General features: G+C 53.4%; 1 protein-coding gene across 16 annotated transcripts in view; it reads right to left on the bottom strand.

Moving 5' to 3' along the window:
- Positions 1-324: 324 nt before the first annotated feature.
- PIEZO2 (piezo type mechanosensitive ion channel component 2) overlaps positions 325-20,102 on the bottom strand; it is a 291,301-nt gene continuing 271,523 nt past the window's right edge. For 7 of the 16 annotated variants that reach the window (XM_074352410.1, XM_074352398.1, XM_074352402.1 and 4 more), the window contains 4 exons: positions 17,877-18,005; positions 16,633-16,712; positions 13,903-14,086; positions 9,263-13,019 (listed from right to left, as the gene is read on the bottom strand). In XM_074352410.1, coding sequence (XP_074208511.1) covers positions 12,767-13,019; positions 13,903-14,086; positions 16,633-16,712; positions 17,877-18,005 — 646 coding nt within the window. In that variant the 3' untranslated portion in view covers positions 9,263-12,766. Of the gene's footprint in view, positions 9,237-9,262; positions 13,020-13,902; positions 14,087-16,632; positions 16,713-17,876; positions 18,006-20,102 lie in introns of those variants that run through there. The other 9 variants (XM_074352405.1, XM_074352408.1, XR_012502078.1 and 6 more) reach the window with 7 other exon arrangements.

The following is a 20,102-nucleotide window of genomic DNA, read 5'->3' as shown; positions in this document are numbered from 1 at the left end:
CCCCCTGGGGTCCTGCTCGGTGGCACCTAGAGAGTGAAATGGCGGGTCAGAGAAGCCCAGGGCTCAGCAGGGGCTCGGGCCGGCCCGGCCGTGGTGGGAGGGGTTACGGGGAGGAACCGCTGCAGCCCCGGGTCCCCAGGGCAGCCTGCGTGGGTGCCGCCCACACCCAGGCCACCGCGCCCCACGACGGGTGCTCCCTCACCTCTGAGCTCGCCCGCGGCGGGTGCTCAGGGCCCGTCTGCAAAAGGAAGGAAGCCAGCGGGCCAGAAGGGGCAGCTGCGAGGGGATCCGGAAAAGACAAAGCTGTCAATAAACGGTCAATAGTAAGAAGCAAAGAGTTTTATTTGAGCCAAACTGAGGAGGAGCCCGGAAGCCCGCTTCCCGACGACGTGGAGAAACTGCTCCGGAGAAGCAGGGGCTCAGCACAGCTTTCTATCTTATATCTTATCAGAACAAAAGAACATTAGACAAGTCGGGGACACGTTTCCTCAAGGTTTCAAAGGGAAAAAAAAACCCAAACCCAAAAACAGACCATCAGGTCCACAGCGAGTCAGCGTAGCCTCGGCACCGGGAAGGGAGCCTTAATCAGCTCTAGCGTCCCGGGAAGGACGACGTGTAATCCTTAACAAGGACCTCCTTTACTTCTGGTCAGCGTGCCCCGCTCATAATTAAAGCAGGTGGACAGTGCACGATTGACGGGCCACGGACAGGCTGTTCCAGTTAGCATCAAATCCAGGTTAACTCATGTATGAGCCAGAATGAGTTCCCTGTATTTCAATGTATGAAATTTTCTTTTATCAAGTACCCGTGGCAACAAACGGACACTGCGGCTTCTGTGGGTCAGAGCGCCAAACTAGGTCTTACGGCATGTAGGGCGGTCCCCCAAAAGGGCTCAGATCCCCTACGATATTTCCTCATAAAAATACACAGAAGGCTCCCATCGTCTGCACACACAGTACTTACATACGAGCAGGGAAGTGGACACAAAGACTGACAGCCCGCCAGGTCCCAGGGACCAGAGGGACGTGTTCTGTTGTCCGTATTTTTCGCACAAGGAAACGGACGCTCAGAGAGTTTGCGTGCCCTCCCTGCAAGACCACCACAAATGAGCTGACCTAACTGGTCCTTGGAAAAGCGTGGTCTCAGTTGATGGATGGACTCAGACGTCCTGAAGGAGGAGGGTGGGAGAGACCGGGTGCGGGGAGAGGATTACAGCGTTGTCGCTGCGGGAGCCAGGTGTGCCGGGTGAGAAGCCCAGAGCGCAGAGGGAGTCTTGGCCCAGGAATCTCACGGGAAGTTCCCTTCAGTCTGCTCCAGCCTGAGTCCCGAAAGCCAAGGCCCACACAGCCCTGGATTTCAGTTCCCCTGTTGTGACAGGGCTCCCGCGGCGTCCTTGTCCCTGACCTTCACCTGGTCGCCTGCTGGAGACCCAGGTCCTCACGCCTGTGATTCACGTCCCCAGGTCTTCCCCCGGCTCGGCCCTTATCGATGGCCTTCCTCCTACATCACGCTTTGCTTTTTTCTTAAATAAGATATTCCAGCTTTCGGCACCAAGTGCCTCTGGAGGTGTGCAAGAAGTTCCTTGGGGAGAGGGAACCTGACCGCATCCGTCGTGCTTAACCACAGAGCGCTTCAGGTGATGCCGCCGTGGCTGGCTGGGCATATGTGCATCTTGTAGATCTGCAGTGCATTCCCCCCTCACAGGAATGGGAATCTGCCAACCGTTTGCTTTGGAACCAACTTTAAAATCTTTTGGCGTGGAAAGTTTGCCACGTCGGTAAGAGCATTTTGGGAACATGCAGTGTGACGCCTGCCGAGCGTTTCTGTTATTGTTATTACTGAAGTGCAGTCGGTTCACAGGGCTGTGTCAGCCTCAGTGTCCCTGTACAGGGACTCACCACAGCCCAGCTGTCAAAGTGACCTTGCATTCCACGTGAATTTCCAGGTTCCTCACGGGCGCAGGGGTCTTGGCTGTCCTGCTCATATTTAATTATGAAAAACCTCAAACAGATTAGTGAAGTCGAAAGACTTTCACCCCGAACACCATCTCCACACCACCTAGATCATTCGACAGTAAACACGCACTGTTCACGCTTTGTCACGCCTTCTCCCCATGTAGCAGTCCGTCTTCTTTTGGAGGCATTCCAAAGTAAACTGCAGACAGTAGTAACTAATGCTCAGCATTTGTTGAGAGCTTTGTTTCTGTTTTAATGTAAAATCTGAATTCACAAACCCTGTCAAGACATAAAACAGTATGACCATCACCCAGGAAAGTTGCCCGGGCCCCTTCCTCGGACCCCCTTCCCACTCACCCAGAGCTGCCATAAATCGTTTTGCCTGCTCTAGAATTTCGTGTAAGTGGAAGCACGCACTACGTACTCTCTCACGTAAGGCTTTTTCCCTGCAGCACCATTTCTCTGAGATTCCGGCCGTCGGGAGGGCAGCTGGAGGTGTGGGCAGTGCTGTGTGCACGGGTGAAGGTTCCTCTTCTCGGACGACGCTGTGGTCTCCCGGCTGATGGAGCCTGGCCAGGCCAGAGGCTCTCGGCCACTTCCCCTACTTCAGGTCAATTTACAGTGACTTTAGTCACATCCACAAACTACCTCCACGGTGACATCTAGAAGAGTGTTTATTATTTTTTTTACCTTTCTGGTTTTTTTTAAATATGCAATTTTATTTATTTAACAAAGGTACTGGGGGTTGTTAACCCAGGACCGTGTGCACACTAAGCCCACGCTCTGCCACCGAGTTCCACCCTCCCCCCTTTTTTCTTTTAATATGGAAAAGACTCACAAGAGAGTTCAGCATCATAACCGTTTTTAGCTGCACAGCTGAGCAGTGTTGTTCGCACTCCCGCAGTTGTGTGACCAGCCTCCAGGACTCTTCATCTCACAAGGCTGAAACTCTCTCCCCACTAAACGACCACCCCCGCTTCCCCGCCCCTCAGCCCTGACACCACCGCCCTCCTTTCCGTCCTGTGGACTGTGGTCCTCTGGGTCCCTGTATAAGTGGGATCACTCCGCAGTCCCTCTTCTGCGGCTGGCTTACTTCACTCCATGCTGCTGTTGTAGCCACGCTGTCGGTTACACCAGAATTTCCTTCCTTTTTAAGGCCGAGTAATACTCCACTGCATGCATGGACCACATCTGGTTTACCCAAGGCCCACACTGATGGATGCTTGGGTCGCTCCATCTTTCGGCTGCCGTGAACAGCACTGCCATGAATGTGGGTGTGCGGATCACTGGTTTAGTCCCTGCTTTCAACACAGAAGTGGGGTGACGGATCCCTTGATAGTTCTGTTAATCTTTTGAGGACCCTCCATACTGTTTCACATTCCCACCAACAGTGCACGAGGGCTCCCTGCCGTTTCTCCACAGCCTCACCAGCCCTCGTTATCTTCTGTTGTGGTTGTTGATTTGACAGCAGAAAACAAAATTTTATTGGAACACGGCCATGGTCGTTCATGTAAGCACTGTCCCCGGCAGCTTCTGCCCTACAATTACAGAGTTAGATGGTTGCAACAGAGATGGTACGGCCTGTAAGCCCAAAATATTTACTATACGCCCCTTAACAGAGAAAGTCTGCCGACCTCTGTTCCAGAGACTTGCAGCCTGGCGGAGGGGACAGGATGTGCGCCAGGATCAGTGAGCAGCAGTGGCAAAGTCCCCCGAAGGGCCCGCGGTCCACAGCGCGGTGTTTCTTTGTATTGCTGAGCAGGACCTACCGCCTGGACGAAGCAGTGTGCCTGTCTCCTTTCCGCTGACGAACGTTGGGGTGTCTCCAGTTTGTGGATAATGCTGCTCTGAACATTCACGTCAAAGTCCTGACACGTGTCGCCGGTTCTCCCAGGCGGGTTCCCGCGGGAGCTGCCGGGTCGTGCGTAAGTTCGTACTGAGATTTGTCAGAAGTCGCTGTTTTCCAGAGTGGTGGTTCCATTCTGAATTCCCAGCAGCAACGTATGAAAGTTTCACCAACCCCACAGCCCCCCAGAGCTCAGCCCCCGCTTCTGACTGTCGGCTGTCCTGGCGGGGGGACCTTCTACCCGGGGACGGGGTCCCTGGCCCTTGTCGTGTGCCTGTCGGTGATCTGCTCATCGGCTCTGAAGTGTCTTCGCATCTGTCCTCCAATGAAAACGTCATTTGTTTGTCCTTTTGTTGTGCACGTGGGACTTAAGTCCCTTTTGAGACAGAGGTCTTGCTAATATCTTCTCCCAGTCTCTGGTTTATCCTTTCATTTTTTGACTTGACCAAAAAAAAAAAGCAAAAGTTTTTATGTTGGTGAAGTCCAAATTATCTTTTTTCTTCCGTGGTTTATGCTTTTTGTGTTGTATCTAACAGATCTTTGCCTTACCCAGCATCATAAACCTTTCCTTCTATGTCTTCCTCTCCAGGTTTTGTACTTTCAGTTCTTACATCTATCACCCACTTCAAGGTAACTGTGGGGTATTACCTGATGCACAAAAGGGTGAACGTTCCCCACAGCGCCGCGTCCTTCCGGGTATCTGACTGCCCCAGCGCCATTTGTTGACGACAACTCTTTTGCAATTTAAATCCTCTGCCTCCTTTGTGGACAGTCAGCTGGCCAACCTTGGGCTCGTTTCTAGACTCTCTTATGCCACGGCTCTGCACGTGCATCCTTACTCAGTGCCACACTGTTCACTACGGTTTTATACAGACGGTAAATTCAAGTACTTCAAATCCTCCAACTCTGTTCTTTTTCAAAATCCTTCTGTCTGTTCCAGCTTACGTTGAACGTTAGAATCAGCTGATCACTGTCCGCAGTGAAGCCTCCTGGGATTCCAGGTGGTGCTGCCGGGGCTCTCGTTATCAGCGCTGGAGGCACTTGCTGCGTAACAGCTCTGGGTCTTTCAAATCATGAACGTCGCACATGCGTCCACCTGGGTCTTAAGTCAACAACACTTTCATAGGTTTCAGTTGCATGATTTTTCTTAAATTTATGGTTGAGACCTTTTGGATGCATTGTAAATAGAGCTTTTAAATTTCATTTTTCAGTTTCTTACGGGTGGTATGCAGAAACACAGCTGACGTTTGTACGTGAGCCCGCGTGCTGCAGCCTTGCTGAGTTCCCGTCGGTTCTAGTAACGCAGTGACAACAGGGCTTAGGGACTTCTCTGTGCACAAAATCAAGTTGCCTGCGGATGAAAGCAGACCCCCTTCCCGACCCGAGTGGCCTGCCCCATTGCCTCGTCACAATAACAGAAACCCACGTGCAAGCTGAGAAGTGGCTGAGTGTGCACGTGGCCTGCACTTTTTAATCACTGCATGAGGAGGTATTATTTTTCAGCGCACTGCTGACTTTGATTTGCTGATATTTGCTAAGGATTTCTGTGTCTGTGCTCAGAAGGGGGCTCTTATTTAATCTCCGTTTCTTGCAATGTCTTCGGTGCCTTTGGAGTCGGGGTGACACTGCCCTCAGCAAGAGAGCCGAGCCGCACTCCTTTCTCTTCTTCTCTCTAACAGGGTTCACGTCAGGATTCACGCTGCTTTTTAAGTTTTCGCCAGAATTCATAAATGAATTCGTCTTGCCTGAAGTTTTCTTTCTGGGAAGGTTTTCAATTATGAATTCGATTTCCTTAATTGGCATAGGAACTATTCTGGTTTTTGGAAAATTTTGAGTCAGTTTTTGGAATACATGGCCTTCATGGAATTTTTCCATTTTGTTTAAGTTGTAAAATTGACATACATTCATTCATAATATATACTCATTATCCTTTTAATGTCTGGAAAATCTGGTGTGATGTTCCTCAAGTGTTTGGCCGTCAAATCAATGTTCATTGCTTTATTCTGCTTCTATTCTTCTGTTTCTTCTTGACTTAAAATTCATCACTTGCATATACATTTTAGGAAAATCTTCTGTTTGACCTAAGTTTTCAAGTATTTTAGCAGATAGCTGCTCATAATACCTCCACATGGTGACTTTTTAAAATTCATGCTTCCCCTTTTCTTCTTTTCTTTGTCTTCTTTTATCAGCCTCGGTAGAGCTTGGTTCATGGTTTTCTTTTCTTCAGGAACGATCTGATCTTGTAACCCTGTTGCATGTCCGCTTCTCTTTTCACGTGTTTTCTCTCCTACAGATCCCGCTTTTAACCCCTGCCGTCCTTTAGTCACTGCCTTCCGTTTCTGTCATCTGCCCATCCTGAGTTACATGCGCCACTCGCCCCTCTCGGTGTCAGCGGTCGGCGCAGCTCACGTACACTTGACAAGGTCTGATACGTAGTGGTTCCGTTCCGATGGACCAAAAATTTTTGCTTTTCTTTAAACCCAGGAATTATGTAGGAATTTATATTTTCCTTCCATAATTTTAAAGTTATTTTTGTTGAGTCATGAGTAACTTAATTGAATCTTGGTTTAAAAACACACTAGTCAAGACAGGCTAGATCATCCTGTCGGAATGAACAGCCCCCACATCCCTGTGACTCAGACCAACAGGATTTTCATCTCACAGACACTACAGGACCATCAAAGCTCGGCAGGTGGGGCGCGCTCACTGTGGCCGCCTGGACGCCCAGGTTGGTGGCCTGGCCGACGTCTCCACGTGGCCTGTTGCCGTGTGAGTGGTGACAGGAGGGAAGAGGACAGGGTCCTCCGGCGACTGGAAGCTGCAGGCCACCAGGGGCCCGCGTCATGCTGCCCACACTCAGGGGCCAGAACTCCCCACGCAGCCAGCCCGCTGACGAGGGGCAGAGGTGGGAGGCGCAGGCCTGCTGCGTGCCTGGGAGCGGGGAGCTGCCTCGGGCAGACAGCGCAGCAGGGTGACAGCGGGTAGCAGTTACTGATACTTCTCTTAAAACCTGGTCAGCTTTTGTCAACATTCCACGTAGTCTCCATCTGCAGAGGGTCGGGGTCTCTAAGTGGCAGACACATCAGACTTCTGGGTGTTAAGCCTTACCTCCGTGCACCTTGGTCTCCGAGCTCCCGCAGGAGCTGTGCTCTGATCTCCCGCACGGCTGCGACTCCGATTTCGTCACCTCTCCCTGCAGTTGTGTCCACGTCGCGAAGGTGATGCTGTCAGGCTTGCTTCCTCCGTGCTCTGATCTGCAGCCATATCTTCACCTGATCAGCAGGACTCGCGGTTCTCCGACACCGGCCGCCCTCACTAGTCCACCCTGACTTCCCGCCCGAGATGCACACCACACACTGGATCCTCCCGGGGCTGTGGTAAGGCCGATAAGATCCCATTATTCCTGACTTTCCCCCAAGCACACAGATCCCAGACCAGGCCCTCCGTGTCTGGCTCCCTCCCTGCATCCACGCTGCTCTCAGAAAAGCTTTCTGGGTTTCTTGCCCCAAAGACAACGCAGGACAGAGGCAGCCTGCCGTCATCGGCTGCGGGCTCGGGCGGCGGCGCTGAGCAAGGAACCGCCTGTGAGGCTCTGGGGTGTTCACGTCACCCACGGCGTGGCCTGGGGCAGAGACAGAGCCAGCGGAAGGCGGGTCCTCAGGAAAGAGCTGACCGGAGGCACTTTTAAAAGGGCGACTTGTATCCTGGGTGCATGGATGTGCCCTGTTGGATGATGGCTGTCTTGTCGGCAGCCGGGGGCGAGGGAGGGAGCCCCACGAAGGAGACCCTCCGCTGAGAGCCGGGCCCTGTGTATTCCTGTGACCTCGAAGCTTCTGGACTGTTCTAAGCTTTTGGGCTCCTCCCTCCTTACGCCCTAGGTGACAGTGCCACCAACAGGCCTGCAGCCCCCTCCTCCTGAGGAATGGAACGCGGCTTTCTAAGGTGTGCCTCGCCTGGGCGGGAGACAGACTTCAGTGTAAGAGATGCAGGAGCCCGGCCAGGGGGACAGACCCCCCTCAGGTCCCGGGGGCCTTCTTCACCGCCTGCTCCCTCCTGAGTAAGCGGGGCACCCTCCTCAGCCTCGCCCCACCCCCACCCCACCCCACCCCCACCCCCCAGGCAGCACCAGGACCTGGACCCCGGGCAGGGCGGCGGCCACACACAGCAGGGGCTGGGACGAGTGGGGGGGCCCAGAGCTACTTAAGAGCCGCCCGCAATTCCCTCCATCCTTCTGCGTCTCTTTCTGGGACGTTGCATCTCGGTTCCTTCCGCGAAGATTCTAGGCACCGCAGTCAGGGCAGGAGGTGGCGGGCCGAGCAGAGCTGGCCGGGGCAGGGGCTCAGCCAGCAGCTGTGGGACCAGCGAGGCCTGGGCAGCTGTGTCAGCCCGCTGTCCCGTCCCCTGCCCTCTGGCTGGCGTCCCCGACCTGCATGACCTGAAGGAACGAGCATTAGAAACGCACTGTGTGGGCATAAACACCGGGGAAAAGGACTTTGGGGAAATCTCCCGCAATCAATTAGAAACGCCCCTAAACCTCCCCCCTCCCCTTAACCTGAAGACTGCCTCGGGGCTGTGGGGGTGCACTCGCGGGCATCCCTGAGCACCAGCGACACATAGGCAGGCTGGTGACACCTCGGCTGTGGCCCCCAAGCCTGGGAACGAGGCTGTGGATGGGCTCACCTGGCAGGGCGGAGGCCCCTCCACCCAGGAAACCCGACCGTCCGGGAGGGCAAGGAGGCCGGGGGCCCAGAAGGGAGGGGATGGGGAGGAGGGGGCCTCTGGGTGGGACGTGGCTTGAGTCCCCAGCCAGGTGAGCAGAGCAGGGGTGCCGGAGGCTCAGGGGTCAGCCCCCTCCCCACAGCCTGAAGAATTAACTGCACACGAGGAAAAGCCTTTCCACAGGTGGCCGATTTTGGATGTGGGAATAATTCTGCGGAAGTGGAGAGCACGTGGCGCATCCGGGCCACAGGAACGCGCGGATGGGGATGGAGGAGCTCCTGATGCACCAGCTGGGAGCGGACAGCCTCCATGCCAGCCTTGCAGGCCTCGACCCTCCACAGGGGCAGCCCCAGCTCCCACCAGCCCTGCCTCTGGTGGGGCGGGGCGGGAGGCCACGGGGTTTCTCCCCAGTAAGGCAGGTGCAGCCGCCAGGGGTAACCGTGCACAGGGGTGCCGCTCTCTGCTCAGTGAGGGTCACGGTCCTGGTCCCAGACTCTGCTTACCTGGCGCCAACCAGGAGGCTTCCCAGCCAGTCTCCGACGCCCGCTATGTCTCCAGCGGTCTTCACTCGAGCACCAACGGGCTTCTGCTCTGGGTTTTTGTGCTTCTGAGACACGCTTCAGCCTCAGACGACCAGGAGGGAGGGACTTGACTCAGATGCTTCTGAAACTTGGTCAGTATGGGCAGGTTCTGTGGGTCTCACTGATTTTTGGACTCTTTAAAAAAGGAGGCGCAATCAGAAACTTGGTGTTGAATGGAATTAACATCTGAAGGACCAAAAGGACCTCGTCGTGAAGACGAGACAAGCTGCTTCCCTGAAGCGGCCTCAGCCCCTCGAGGCGCAGAGCCGGGAAGGGCCAGGCTCCACCCTTTTTACTGCTAACTCACGAACGTAAGAGAACTCAATCCGTGTCCTTTGACTCTTGGACATTAACTTGATTTAATATTTTACCTTTCGTTCCTCCCTGAAAATTATGAAAGGAGATTTATGTTCAACCTTGGAACATTTCCTGTTAAGGTTTCATTCTGAAGTATCTCAGGTCGTCGTATTATTTCTCTGCAGGGCCTCACGGAGGTGATGCTGGACAAAGCGACTCGACCGTAGTCTGTGACGGGAAATTGAACAAGGACGCAACGTTCGGTCTTAGGTGTGGGGTGGTAGAGAAATTAACTAATCAGTGGGGTTTCTGAGCCATTTCAGAGCCGTCTGGGGACAAAATCTGGACTGGCCAGTGGAGGTCCCCTGAGGACATCCCAGGAATGTGCCCTCGGGGACGGGGGGTCTGCAGGCTGGCTCCCTCCCCCGGCCGGACAGCCACCCCTGGGCTAACCGGGGCGAGTGGCTCAGCTAAGGGGTTTAAGGAGGAAGCTCGGGGCGGCTCTTCCCCTGGGGAGGGGCAGACTCCCTTACATTCTGGTCTCTCTCCACTTTCATACCACTCCCTCCACTGTGCTTGTATCAATACTACAGGCGGCTTTTTTTATTGAAACAATTTTTTAAGAGCAGTTAGGTTCACAGCAAAATTGGGAGGAAGGTACAGAGGTTCCCATGCGCCCCCGGCCCCCCGCGTGCACAGCCTCCCCCGTCCCCCTCGTCCCCCACCAGATGGGGCGGTCGTCACAGTGACACCCGTTGTCACCCCAAGTCCGCAGCCTACGTTAGTCCACGCATGGTGCTGCACACCCTGTGGGCTTGGACAGCATGTCGTGCGGCATGTGTCCATCAGCGCGGCGTCCCCCAGCCCGACAGCCGCCGACCTTCTTCCTGTCTTTTCCCAAGTGTCATTCAGTCCGGAGCCTTTTCAGATCGGCTTCTTTCACCGAGTAACAGGCATTTACGTCTCCTCCATGTCTCTGTCATGACTTGTAGCTCGTTTCTTTCCACTGCTGAGCAATAATATCCCATTGTCTGGACTCTAACACAGTTTATTTGTCCATTCACCTACCAGAGGGCATCTTGGTTCCTTCCAAGTTTTGGCAACCACAAATAAAGCATCCAGATACCAAGATCTCTCAGGACCAGGAAGGGCGGCCCCAGCTCACCGGGACCTCCAGGCCCAGGGGACACGCCGCTGCAGCCCAGGGGCAGGCAGCCTGTCCCTCTGCCCAATCCTCCCTCCTCACTGGGCAGACCACTCCGCACACATCCTTGGGGACTGTCCCTCTCAGAGCCACCTGCAGAGGACCATTCTAAGGTGGCAGGCACTTTCATAAGGGGATGTGTGTCCATCAGTATCTGAGCTGGGGCCGCTGCTCACGTGGGGCTGAGGATGTGGCCGGTTACAGCTTGATGTTTCCTTCCTGTTTTCAGAAAACTGGGCTGAACAAGACACGACCGGCTGGCCTGGGGGCCCAGCCAGGCTAGGCTGCCTCCTTCTCCAGGCGAGTCCCCCTCCAGCCCACGCCTCGTTAGGAGCACTCCTTCTCCGTCTGTCTGTGTTTTCCCACCTCCACGCCAGAAGCTCTTTCTAGAGCTGTGGAACTGGTGCTCCATCCTGGGCCCCTTTACCTCCACGTGCGTTTCTCAGGAGCGATGCCCGCACCCCTCCTTCCTAAAGGTGCCGTGTCGCGCTCTCCAGAGATCCCCTGCGGACGTGTTTCAGAGAAAGGTCACCACCAGAACCGTGCAGGAAGACGCGTCCGCTGTCGGGAACCTGCACGTGGGCTGAGGAGCTCCCTGAGTGGTCTGAGTTTATTGCTCGATGACTGGAGTGTTGCTGGAAGCAGGGTGGAAGCAGGCAGCTTTCACGGTCGAAGAACGGGTGCTCATTCTCTGGAAGGTTCTGGACATCACTTGAACTCTGGTATCTTTTTAAAGCTGCATATTCACTGTCCGTTTCCTTCCTGGAAGTTAACGTTACCGTTGTTTGCTAATTGCATTTCTCATCCAGAACGCCCACCATAGCAAACAGACGATAAAGCCAACAGGAAAGTCCTTCTCCTCTCGGCTGATTTTTCAGCTCCTTCTGCACAGTACAGACAACAGTTGCTTCTCCCATTCCATGCAGTAAGGCAGAATGAAGGGTATTCGGAAAGAGACTTCGCAGGATGCGTTTACTTTAAGTCAGTCCTGAACCCAAGCTACACAGGATCGTTTTTGACATCTTCTAGTCTGTTTAACGATTCTTCTCTGAAACTGTATTTTAATATGGAATGAAGACTACATTGCGATCATACATTTTTCATGCTACGTTGGTGTTTAAGGAAGAGGTTGTGTTACCAATAATAATAATTTAAGAAAAGGCCTTTTTTTTTAAATTCCCCAAGCTCAATATACATATTTCTTTCATAATTACGAACTTAAAAAAACCCGTCTCAGATGTAAAAATGTGGACTGGAATATGTAAACTCGTGGCTAGACCTGAAAAACAGGGAGAAAACCTCACAACACTGGAAAAGCCACTGCCGGGAATCCTGGAAACGGGAGGCTGCAGTGGGGGAGGCGGAGGAGAGCTCAGGCCCCGCCAGGGAGGGCAGAGCTGGGTCCCCGGCCGGGGGCGGGCGGGCTGCATCCTTCTCTGTCCCCTGGGCCCCGTCGCCACTGGGGCAGCGGCAGCTCTGGGCGGCGGGCACAGCTGCCCCGTGGGTGTGGGCCGCCAGCTGGGCGCCAGCCACGCCGAGTCTGGGCGTTTGTTTTTCCTGAGAAGTCACTGGTGTTTCATGAAAAGACTTCGTGCTCGTTGTCAGTTCAGGTAAGGCAGTAGGAGTGTCATGAGGGTACTTTCTGCTTAGAACGAGGCTTGCCGTTGCCCTGGCGGCATCAGGGGCCCCCAGCCCCGTCTTCCCCCGGAAGGTCTCCAGCGGTCCTCAGCCCTGTTCCCGTGCGCATCTGGGGGGTGGCCCTGGCAGCACTCCCGGGCTGCAGAGCCCCGGGTGCCGGGCCGCGAGGCAGCGTCTCTCCAGGAGGGCACCACCCTGCGTGGAAAGCTTCCTCCTCTTCCTCCTCTGTTTCTCTGAGGGACGAGCCGCACAAATGCCTCCGCCACACAGTCAGTCAGAATGCAGGACAGCGTGGAAAAGCGAGTGGGCCCGACCCAGAGAAACAGCATCCCAGGCGCATCCGGGCGGCTCGCCTGCAGAGGGACGCCCACGCCTGCGGCGTCTGTCGGAGGCACGACCGCTGCCACCGACGCAGAAGGCTCGGCTCTCAGGGAAATATTGTGCTTTTCTTCCTCGGGTTCTTCGTTTGCTTTTGTTTTTGGAAACTTCAAATGCTACCAGGGCTTGCAGCCTGTGGCCTGGGCCATCAGTTTGTTTTCTCTCTGGTCCATTTGATCATGGTTTCTGGCGAGCGGTACAGGAATATTAATTTGGCATACAGATCCTCCTCCAGTTCCAGCTCCCCGGTCTCTCGGACTAAAAAGATGTCCGTGCACAGCTTCAGAATCCGATCCACGTTCGGGAGCTCTTCAAACATGATGGAATGAGAAATCCCGCTGAAAAACTCACGGACAAACTTCCCGATCACCAGGACAACTGAAGCATACAGCCCCATGATGCTGAAAGAAGAAAGAGAGAGAAATTACATCTGGCAGCTAAGTGTGCTTAGTGACATGTCCAAATGAAAAAATAACATTTTCCCTCCAATGTCATAGAAGATACGATAGACTTACCAAAGCTTTTCCCTTTGGTGAAAATACTTTTTTTTCTGATTAAAAAAGTTATGTATGCTCTTGTAAAAAAAAAAAAAAATTCCACAGTGCAGGACCGCAGGACTGTGGGACGGGAAGCAGTGTCCACAGCGTCCTGGATGACCTCCAGGTGGCCGTGCTGCGTGCGTTATACCATAAACTACACCGTGTATGTGACACAAATGCAACTGCACCTCCCTCACTTTTCTGTACCTAGGACTTTTCACTGTAACCATATTGTCTTTCTCAGAGATTCATGTTTGTAATACAATTCTGGACAGAGAATGACTTCCTAAGGGCTCATTCTGCAAAATGGGAAAGTTTCTGTTAGTGTCTTGTAAGGGCTGTGCCTGTCCTGGGACTTAGGGTCAGACCCTGGTGGAATGCTAACATCAGGCCTGTCCAAAGCTGGGGCTTCGAACTAACCCCGTATCTACGAAGGTCAAAAGGAAAAATAAGCAGAGAAGAGACGACTCTATTTAATCTCTGGTTTAAACTCTGAATCGCACCAGGCTGTGCCGGAACAGGAAGTAGAGCAGCTGGAATTGCAGCTTCCGGGCCTGTCCTCTGCGGGGCGACTCGCACGAGGCACCCTGACTCCCGTGGGGCTCTGGCTCCTCAGTTTTTATAACGAGAGGGCCGAGGACCAGCGATAACACTGAGCCTTCAGGGAAGGCCCAGGACTTCCACCCTCATGGGGCGGGAGGTGGAGGCGGGCTCTCGGGGCGGCTTGCCGCACGCGGCTCCTTACCCGTAGCCGGCCAGGAAGCCCAGGCTGGGGGGGCTGACTTTGTCATTGAAGACCACCAGCTCCAGGGCCTGCGCGTGCTGGTTGTAGAGCCGGCTCCCCGTCAGGTTGAGCACCCACCACTCACTGCTGGACTTGGCGGTGTTGTCTCTGGACAGGATGATGGTGATGTTCATGAAGTTGTTTTCTGGAGAAGGAGACGTGTGAAATCCAGTTAGCGAGAGACTCTAGGCTTCAGTGCACCTCAGCAGTTCTCGGGGGCAAAACCTGGTTGGTGCCCACGGCATCGGGTGCAGGGGAGGCCACCTGGGCGTGTGAGCTCTGCAGGTGGAGAGGCGGGTGGGCCAGGCGTGGGGGTCTCCCTTGTTCACCAAGAGGCCAGTCCTGTTGCTACCCAAGGCGGCGGCCACGTCACAGGGGACAGCAGAAGACCTGTCACTGGAGCATCTTTGCTGATGAATCCAAACAACTAATTAGATGTTTAAAACCCCAAATAACTGACTTTTGATGGAATGGACGGATTCCTTCATACGACCATCGTCCACTGAGTGTCCCTGTGGAGGAAGGCTCTCTGTGAAGTGCTAAGGGCTTAGCAAGCTGCACACAGCCCAGCTGGATGGGAGAGGCCGGGAACGCGAGCACACTTCGTGGGCACGTGGCACCACCTCCGGACCTGCACTGACAAGGTCTGCACGCTCGGAGAGACCACTTCTGGTTGGTGTGATCCAATCCGGGAGGGCTCCCAGAGGAGATGACTTCTGAGCTGGGTCTGGACGGGTGAGAACTTTGCCAGGGCGAGGTGGAGGGGGGAGAGGAGATCCTTTCAGGGAAAGTTGCTGGCATGAAGCCCTGCAAAGTTCTGAAGCCCCGCAACAAATGCTCAGTGACTGCATACACTAAACAAACAGTACAAGATGTGGAAACTGAAGCTTGGAGTGGCCCCGTGTGGGGCTGTGTACGAAGACGCCGCCCCCACCAATGATAAGAGGCCCCCCCCCCCCCCGAGGACCAGCGCCAGGGGCTGTCAGCTCTGCGAGGGCAGGAACCTGTCTGTGCAATCTCATGTAACCTCCTGGACCAGAGGAGTCCATGAAGGTGCCTGGCAGTAAAGGTCTGTTTATTGGATGGATGGACGAATGGACAGATGGATGGATGGACGGGAGGAGAGATGGATGGACTGACGGACGGGTGGAGGAGAAAGGAATGGCAAGAAATTGGCAAAGATAAAGTCCTCCGCCAGGAAGAACATGAACCATGCAGAACACCCAGGAGCAGGAAACACCTTGGTTCTGACGTCTGGAGACTGACCCGAGGGGGCTGTCTGGTCCAGGTTTGGACTCAGTTCCCCCTCATCCTGGTCGTGTAGGCTCAGCGGAGTAATTCACATGCCAGGCCTCAGCTTCCTCACCCATAAACTGGTGAGACCCACTAAGCTATGCTAAGTCTACCTTGGGCAGAAGGTGAGAGATAACTCAGTAAGGAAAGCTCATCAGATGAGCTGTGAGCGGGATCTGAGAGCATCTCTGCCGCTTGGTGCCGGGAACAGGACTTTGTAGGCTGGACCTCAAATCACCCCCTGGCAGACAAGCCAGTGTGGGGACAGAACGCCGTAAAGGGGAGGAGATTAAAGATGCTGCAGGATGGAGGGCAGGGAGGGGTGGCCGGGACATAGGGAGAGCGGATTTGGAAGGGAGAAAGGGCACATCTTTCTTTGAGGCTGAAGAGAAAGAGGAAGGAGACAGAAGGCCTGGCTCCTGGCGGGCTGGGAGAGGCTCCAGGAGGAAGGCAGCAGGAGACGATCCGCTGAGATGAAGCTGCGGGGAGGGGCCTGCTGCCGGGCAGGAGTGCTGGGGACAACAACTGCTGGCGGGGCAGGCTGTGCTGCCAGACCAGGCCTTCCCAGCACGTTCCAGACTGGAGGGAAATGCTAACTTTCAGTGCATCTTGAGACGACCTCTCAAGACACACATATTTCACCACATCTCCGGGCTCTCTGTTTGCCGATCACCCTCCGGGCCCTCTTTCCGGCCTCTGTTTCCCGCAATTTCCATAGGGCATCCTAACTGTTTCCTCACATCCCTGTCCTTCCAGCTAAACAGGAGCCTGGCACACGACCCGGGACAGCGAGTGACCCACAGTGGTGAACGGGCGACCGTGAGCTGGTAAGCGCATCGTGCTCCATCTCTACCAGACGGAGCCTCTCGTCTGGCCCAGGTGGCTGCCGAGGTCCCACAACGCCTGATGAGGAGCAGAAGCCAAAAGCACCAGGTCACCACGTGCCGCAACAGCCACGCTGTGAAATCGTGGCCCCTGGGTACCGTGTTGGTACCCAGCCGCCCTTGGGCTGGACAGAGTCCATTTCCTGCTGTGTTTTTACTGTTTTTAGTGTGGGGCCTTCACAATAAAACGTCGTTATGATGCAGTTTTCTGCCAAGGACGTGGTTGCTGATAGAAACAAAGAGACAGATCCTGATCAACCAGTACCTTGTGACTAAATGTGAGTCTAAGTCAACCAGGCTCCACAGCCACGAACAGCAGGAGAGGAGCCTAGGCTCCGGGTGAGCGAGCGGTCCCTTCCGGCCGGCGGACGCGCCTGGAGCCTTACTTCTCATAAACCGTGTCGCAGGGGAAAGAAAACTGGAAAGGAACCTGATAAAGGCTGAAAATTCAAACCAACAGGAGCTGGATAAAGAGATTAAAAATCGCCCTGGAACACTTCTCGCTCGTTCTTACCAGATAAAAGTTGCTTTATGGGTTTGGAGTTGGAGTCGCTGGGAGCTTTCACATAGTACGGGTAGATCCTTTCTATTGTCCTGCGCGTTAAGAAAGAAAAGAGGTAGTTAAATTCTAGTTGTTTAACGCGCGTAAAACTGACTTTTTCGTTGCTGTTTTTGACCTTGTTTCAAACAAATGATGATCAGGGCCTTCACATAACTGTGCAACGTGCAGCCCTCGTAGTTTCTAGGTTTCCACTGTCATCAGAATTCTCTGAAGGTGAATGAACACATTCACCGGCTTCTAACCAGACACTCACCTCTGTCCACAGGCTGGTGAACGGCCTAAAACGGCTAGAGATTTTCCCACACCTATGACTTCTCTGAAGCAAGGGGCAGTGACCACCCTTATGGAGAAGACACTGAGCAGCCTGCCAGTTTTAACTTTCAGGATTTCAAAGCTCTCTACAGTGAAGTGGGCTGAGTGATCTGATCCAGAGACGGGGCGAGGGGAGGACTGAGACCGAGCCCTCAGCCCACCTCAGTACGACTGGCGCCCTGGACGGGTCGGTCCATCTCTCCAGGCCTGTCTCCTCATCTGGGAAGCGATAGGGGAGGACCTGGCGGTGCTCAGGGGCCCCTTGGTTTAGTGGTTAACACGGGACAGCACAGCTCAGGGATGCTTCTCGGAGGTTCCCACTCTGAATGCACTGACCGGGCCAGGCAGACGGGGGCAGGGCTGGCGTGGCTGCTGGGCTCGGGAACACTTCACTTAGCAGCTTGAGCTCAAGAGCAGTTTTTCCTCCTGCTGGGTCTCATACTAGAATCTCAGCTTCCCAGCTTGGATGCTTGGAATGCAGCATTGCATGGCAGGATGATACAGTAAGAGTGCTTCCCCTCAAATTTCCATTTCCCCCAGCCTTCCCCTCACCCGCCCTGGGTTAGCCAGGCAGTCAGTGCCTCGGGGGCGGGAGTAATAGTAGGGAGGGGTCTCATGGGGTCTGCCCCTGGCTTTTGGTGACTACGGTCAGGTAAGAGCAAGGTTTGCCACTGGAGAGGAGCTCAGTCTGCCCTGGGTGGTGCGGGCGAGCGGCCGGGAGGAAAGCCGACTTGCTCTGACAGCACTTCGGGGACTAAACACGCATCCACTTGAGTCACCAAAGAAGGAAGAAATCGCATTTCTTGGACACGAATTTGTAGAGGACAGTTTGTACCAGATACATGCACCCCTCAAAGCCGTATTAACAATAACAATCAACTTACACCGGTGTTTTTGAGCTTTCTGTGCTGTTCCCTGCAATCATTTTAGCTATATTCTCTCGTGTAGTATTTGGAAGAGGAAAAGACAGTTTATCTGTTGCTATTTCTGCTTTTGCACCCAGACTCATGTTTCTGTGAAGAAAAAAAAAGAAAAAAAAAGAGCTCACTGTCAGGGGTTCTTCGCAAGCCTGCAGGAGATTAAAACCACACTAAACTCTCTATTAATCTAATCAAGGCTTCACTGGGTCCACAATTGCGAACCCCGACCAGAAGGTCCACTTTCCCTTTATACCCGGCCTCTCAGACACCCCACTTACACCCAGGGGCCACAGACACCTTTAAAGCAGATCACAGGTGAGGAGGAAGGGTCTGGGGACCCAAAGAGAAGTGGTCTTGATGCCCTAATGGGACCTGAAACACTGTTCATTAACCCAATGATATTTGTCTCCACAGGGACGCACAGAATCCACAATTCAAAAAGAATGTTCACAATGAGATGCCACCTGTCAGAGTGGCTATTATCAAAAAGCAAGAAGTGTGGGAAGGGACAGACGGGATTTCAAAATTGTAGAACAGATAAACAAGATTACACTGTATAGCACAGGGAAATATACACAAGATCTTATGGTAGCTCATGGAGAAAAAAATGGGACAATGAATATATATATGTTCATGTACAACTGAAAAATTGTGCTCTACACTGGAATTTGACACAATATTGTAAAATGATTAAAAATCAATAAAAAAAAAAGCAAGAAGGAACAAGAGCTGGGAGGATGTGCAGAAAAGGGAGCCCTTGTGCACGGCTGTTGGGAAGGGGAATTGGTGCAGCCACAGAGGGAAACAGTATGGAGGTGCCTCAAAAAATTAAAAATACAACTATGGTCCATACGTTCCAACAATTCCACTTCTGGGGATTTATTCAAAGAAAATGAAACCACTGACTTGAAAACCCACCGGCACCGTCATGTTCACGGCAGCACTATTTACAGCAGCCGAGCGTGGAAGTAACCCACGTGCCCATCAGCAGAGGGCTGGACAAAGAAGACACGGTGCACACGATGGAATACTGCTCAGCCATAAAAAAGAATGAAATCTTGCCATTTGCTACAAGACACGTGGACCTTGAGGGCAACAGACTAAGTGAGTACGTCAGACAGAGAAGGACAAATACCATATGATCTCACTTATATGCAAAATCTAAAACACACTAACTCACAGATACAGAGAACAGGGTGGTAGTGGCCAGAGGTGGGGGTTGGAGGGGTGGGCAAAATGGGTGAAAGGCGTTAAACAGTAGAGACTTTCAGTTACAAAATAAGTCCTGGGGCTGAAACGCATAGTGTGCTGACCACGGTTAATAAGACTGTACTGTGTATTTGAAAGTTGCTAAGAGACTCTATTTGAAAAGTTCTCCTGAGAAGAAAAGGCTTTTTCGTGACTATGTGTGCTGACAGGCGTAGCTGGCCGTGACGTGGTGATCGTTCCGAGATGGACACCAACGCCATTATGTTGTCCACCTGGAACTAAGACAATGTTGCATGACAATCACAGCTCAATAAAAAAAAGTTCAATCAGAAATTGACTTAAATTTTTTTTTTGTTTTCTTGGGTTTTTTGGTAGTTCTTTCAAGGAAAGGTTAGGAAGGGCATTTTCGGTGGTACAGAATTCCATGTGAGGAATTTACGACATTTAAAAGGAAAAATAAGATTAAAAAAGGAGTTCTTTAAATTCTGAGTGGCCTCCTTCAAAACACCTCTTGACTAACTCCTTGTAAATTCACTTCAGACGCTGGATGGAGTTCTTTCTCACCAATCGTGATTCTTTCTTAATCCCAACCAAGAAGCTGGAATTGTGGACCCAAACGAACCTATCACGTGACTGCCAGAGTCCTGCCTGCGGTGAAGCTCAGCTGGTGTATCGTGTTCAGGCCCCCAGCCGGCCCCACTGACTCCTCGGGACTCGGGAGGCAGGAAGGGTTCCTAAGGCTGCGGGGTCGTGGCCACGTGTGGCCAGAGGCTCAGGGTGGGTGGCAGGCTCTCCCTTCCCCGTCCCAGGACGGCCAAGATGTGCTCACAGCTCCCGCCTGGAGAGAGAGAGCCTCTGGGGCTCCCCGGCTTTGAAGGCAGGTGAAGGAGAACCCGGGGCTCTTTGTCATCAAGTCCAGACTCCAAGCTTTTGGGGAAATCTTACAATTTACCCGCCTTGGTTTCATTTTGTGAGCCATCA

Source organism: Camelus bactrianus, chromosome 24, assembly GCF_048773025.1.
Source record: "Camelus bactrianus isolate YW-2024 breed Bactrian camel chromosome 24, ASM4877302v1, whole genome shotgun sequence".
Lineage (NCBI taxonomy): Eukaryota > Metazoa > Chordata > Mammalia > Artiodactyla > Camelidae > Camelus > Camelus bactrianus.
Note: the sequence above shows the minus strand (reverse complement) of the source record. Positions and strands in the feature narration are given on the sequence as shown.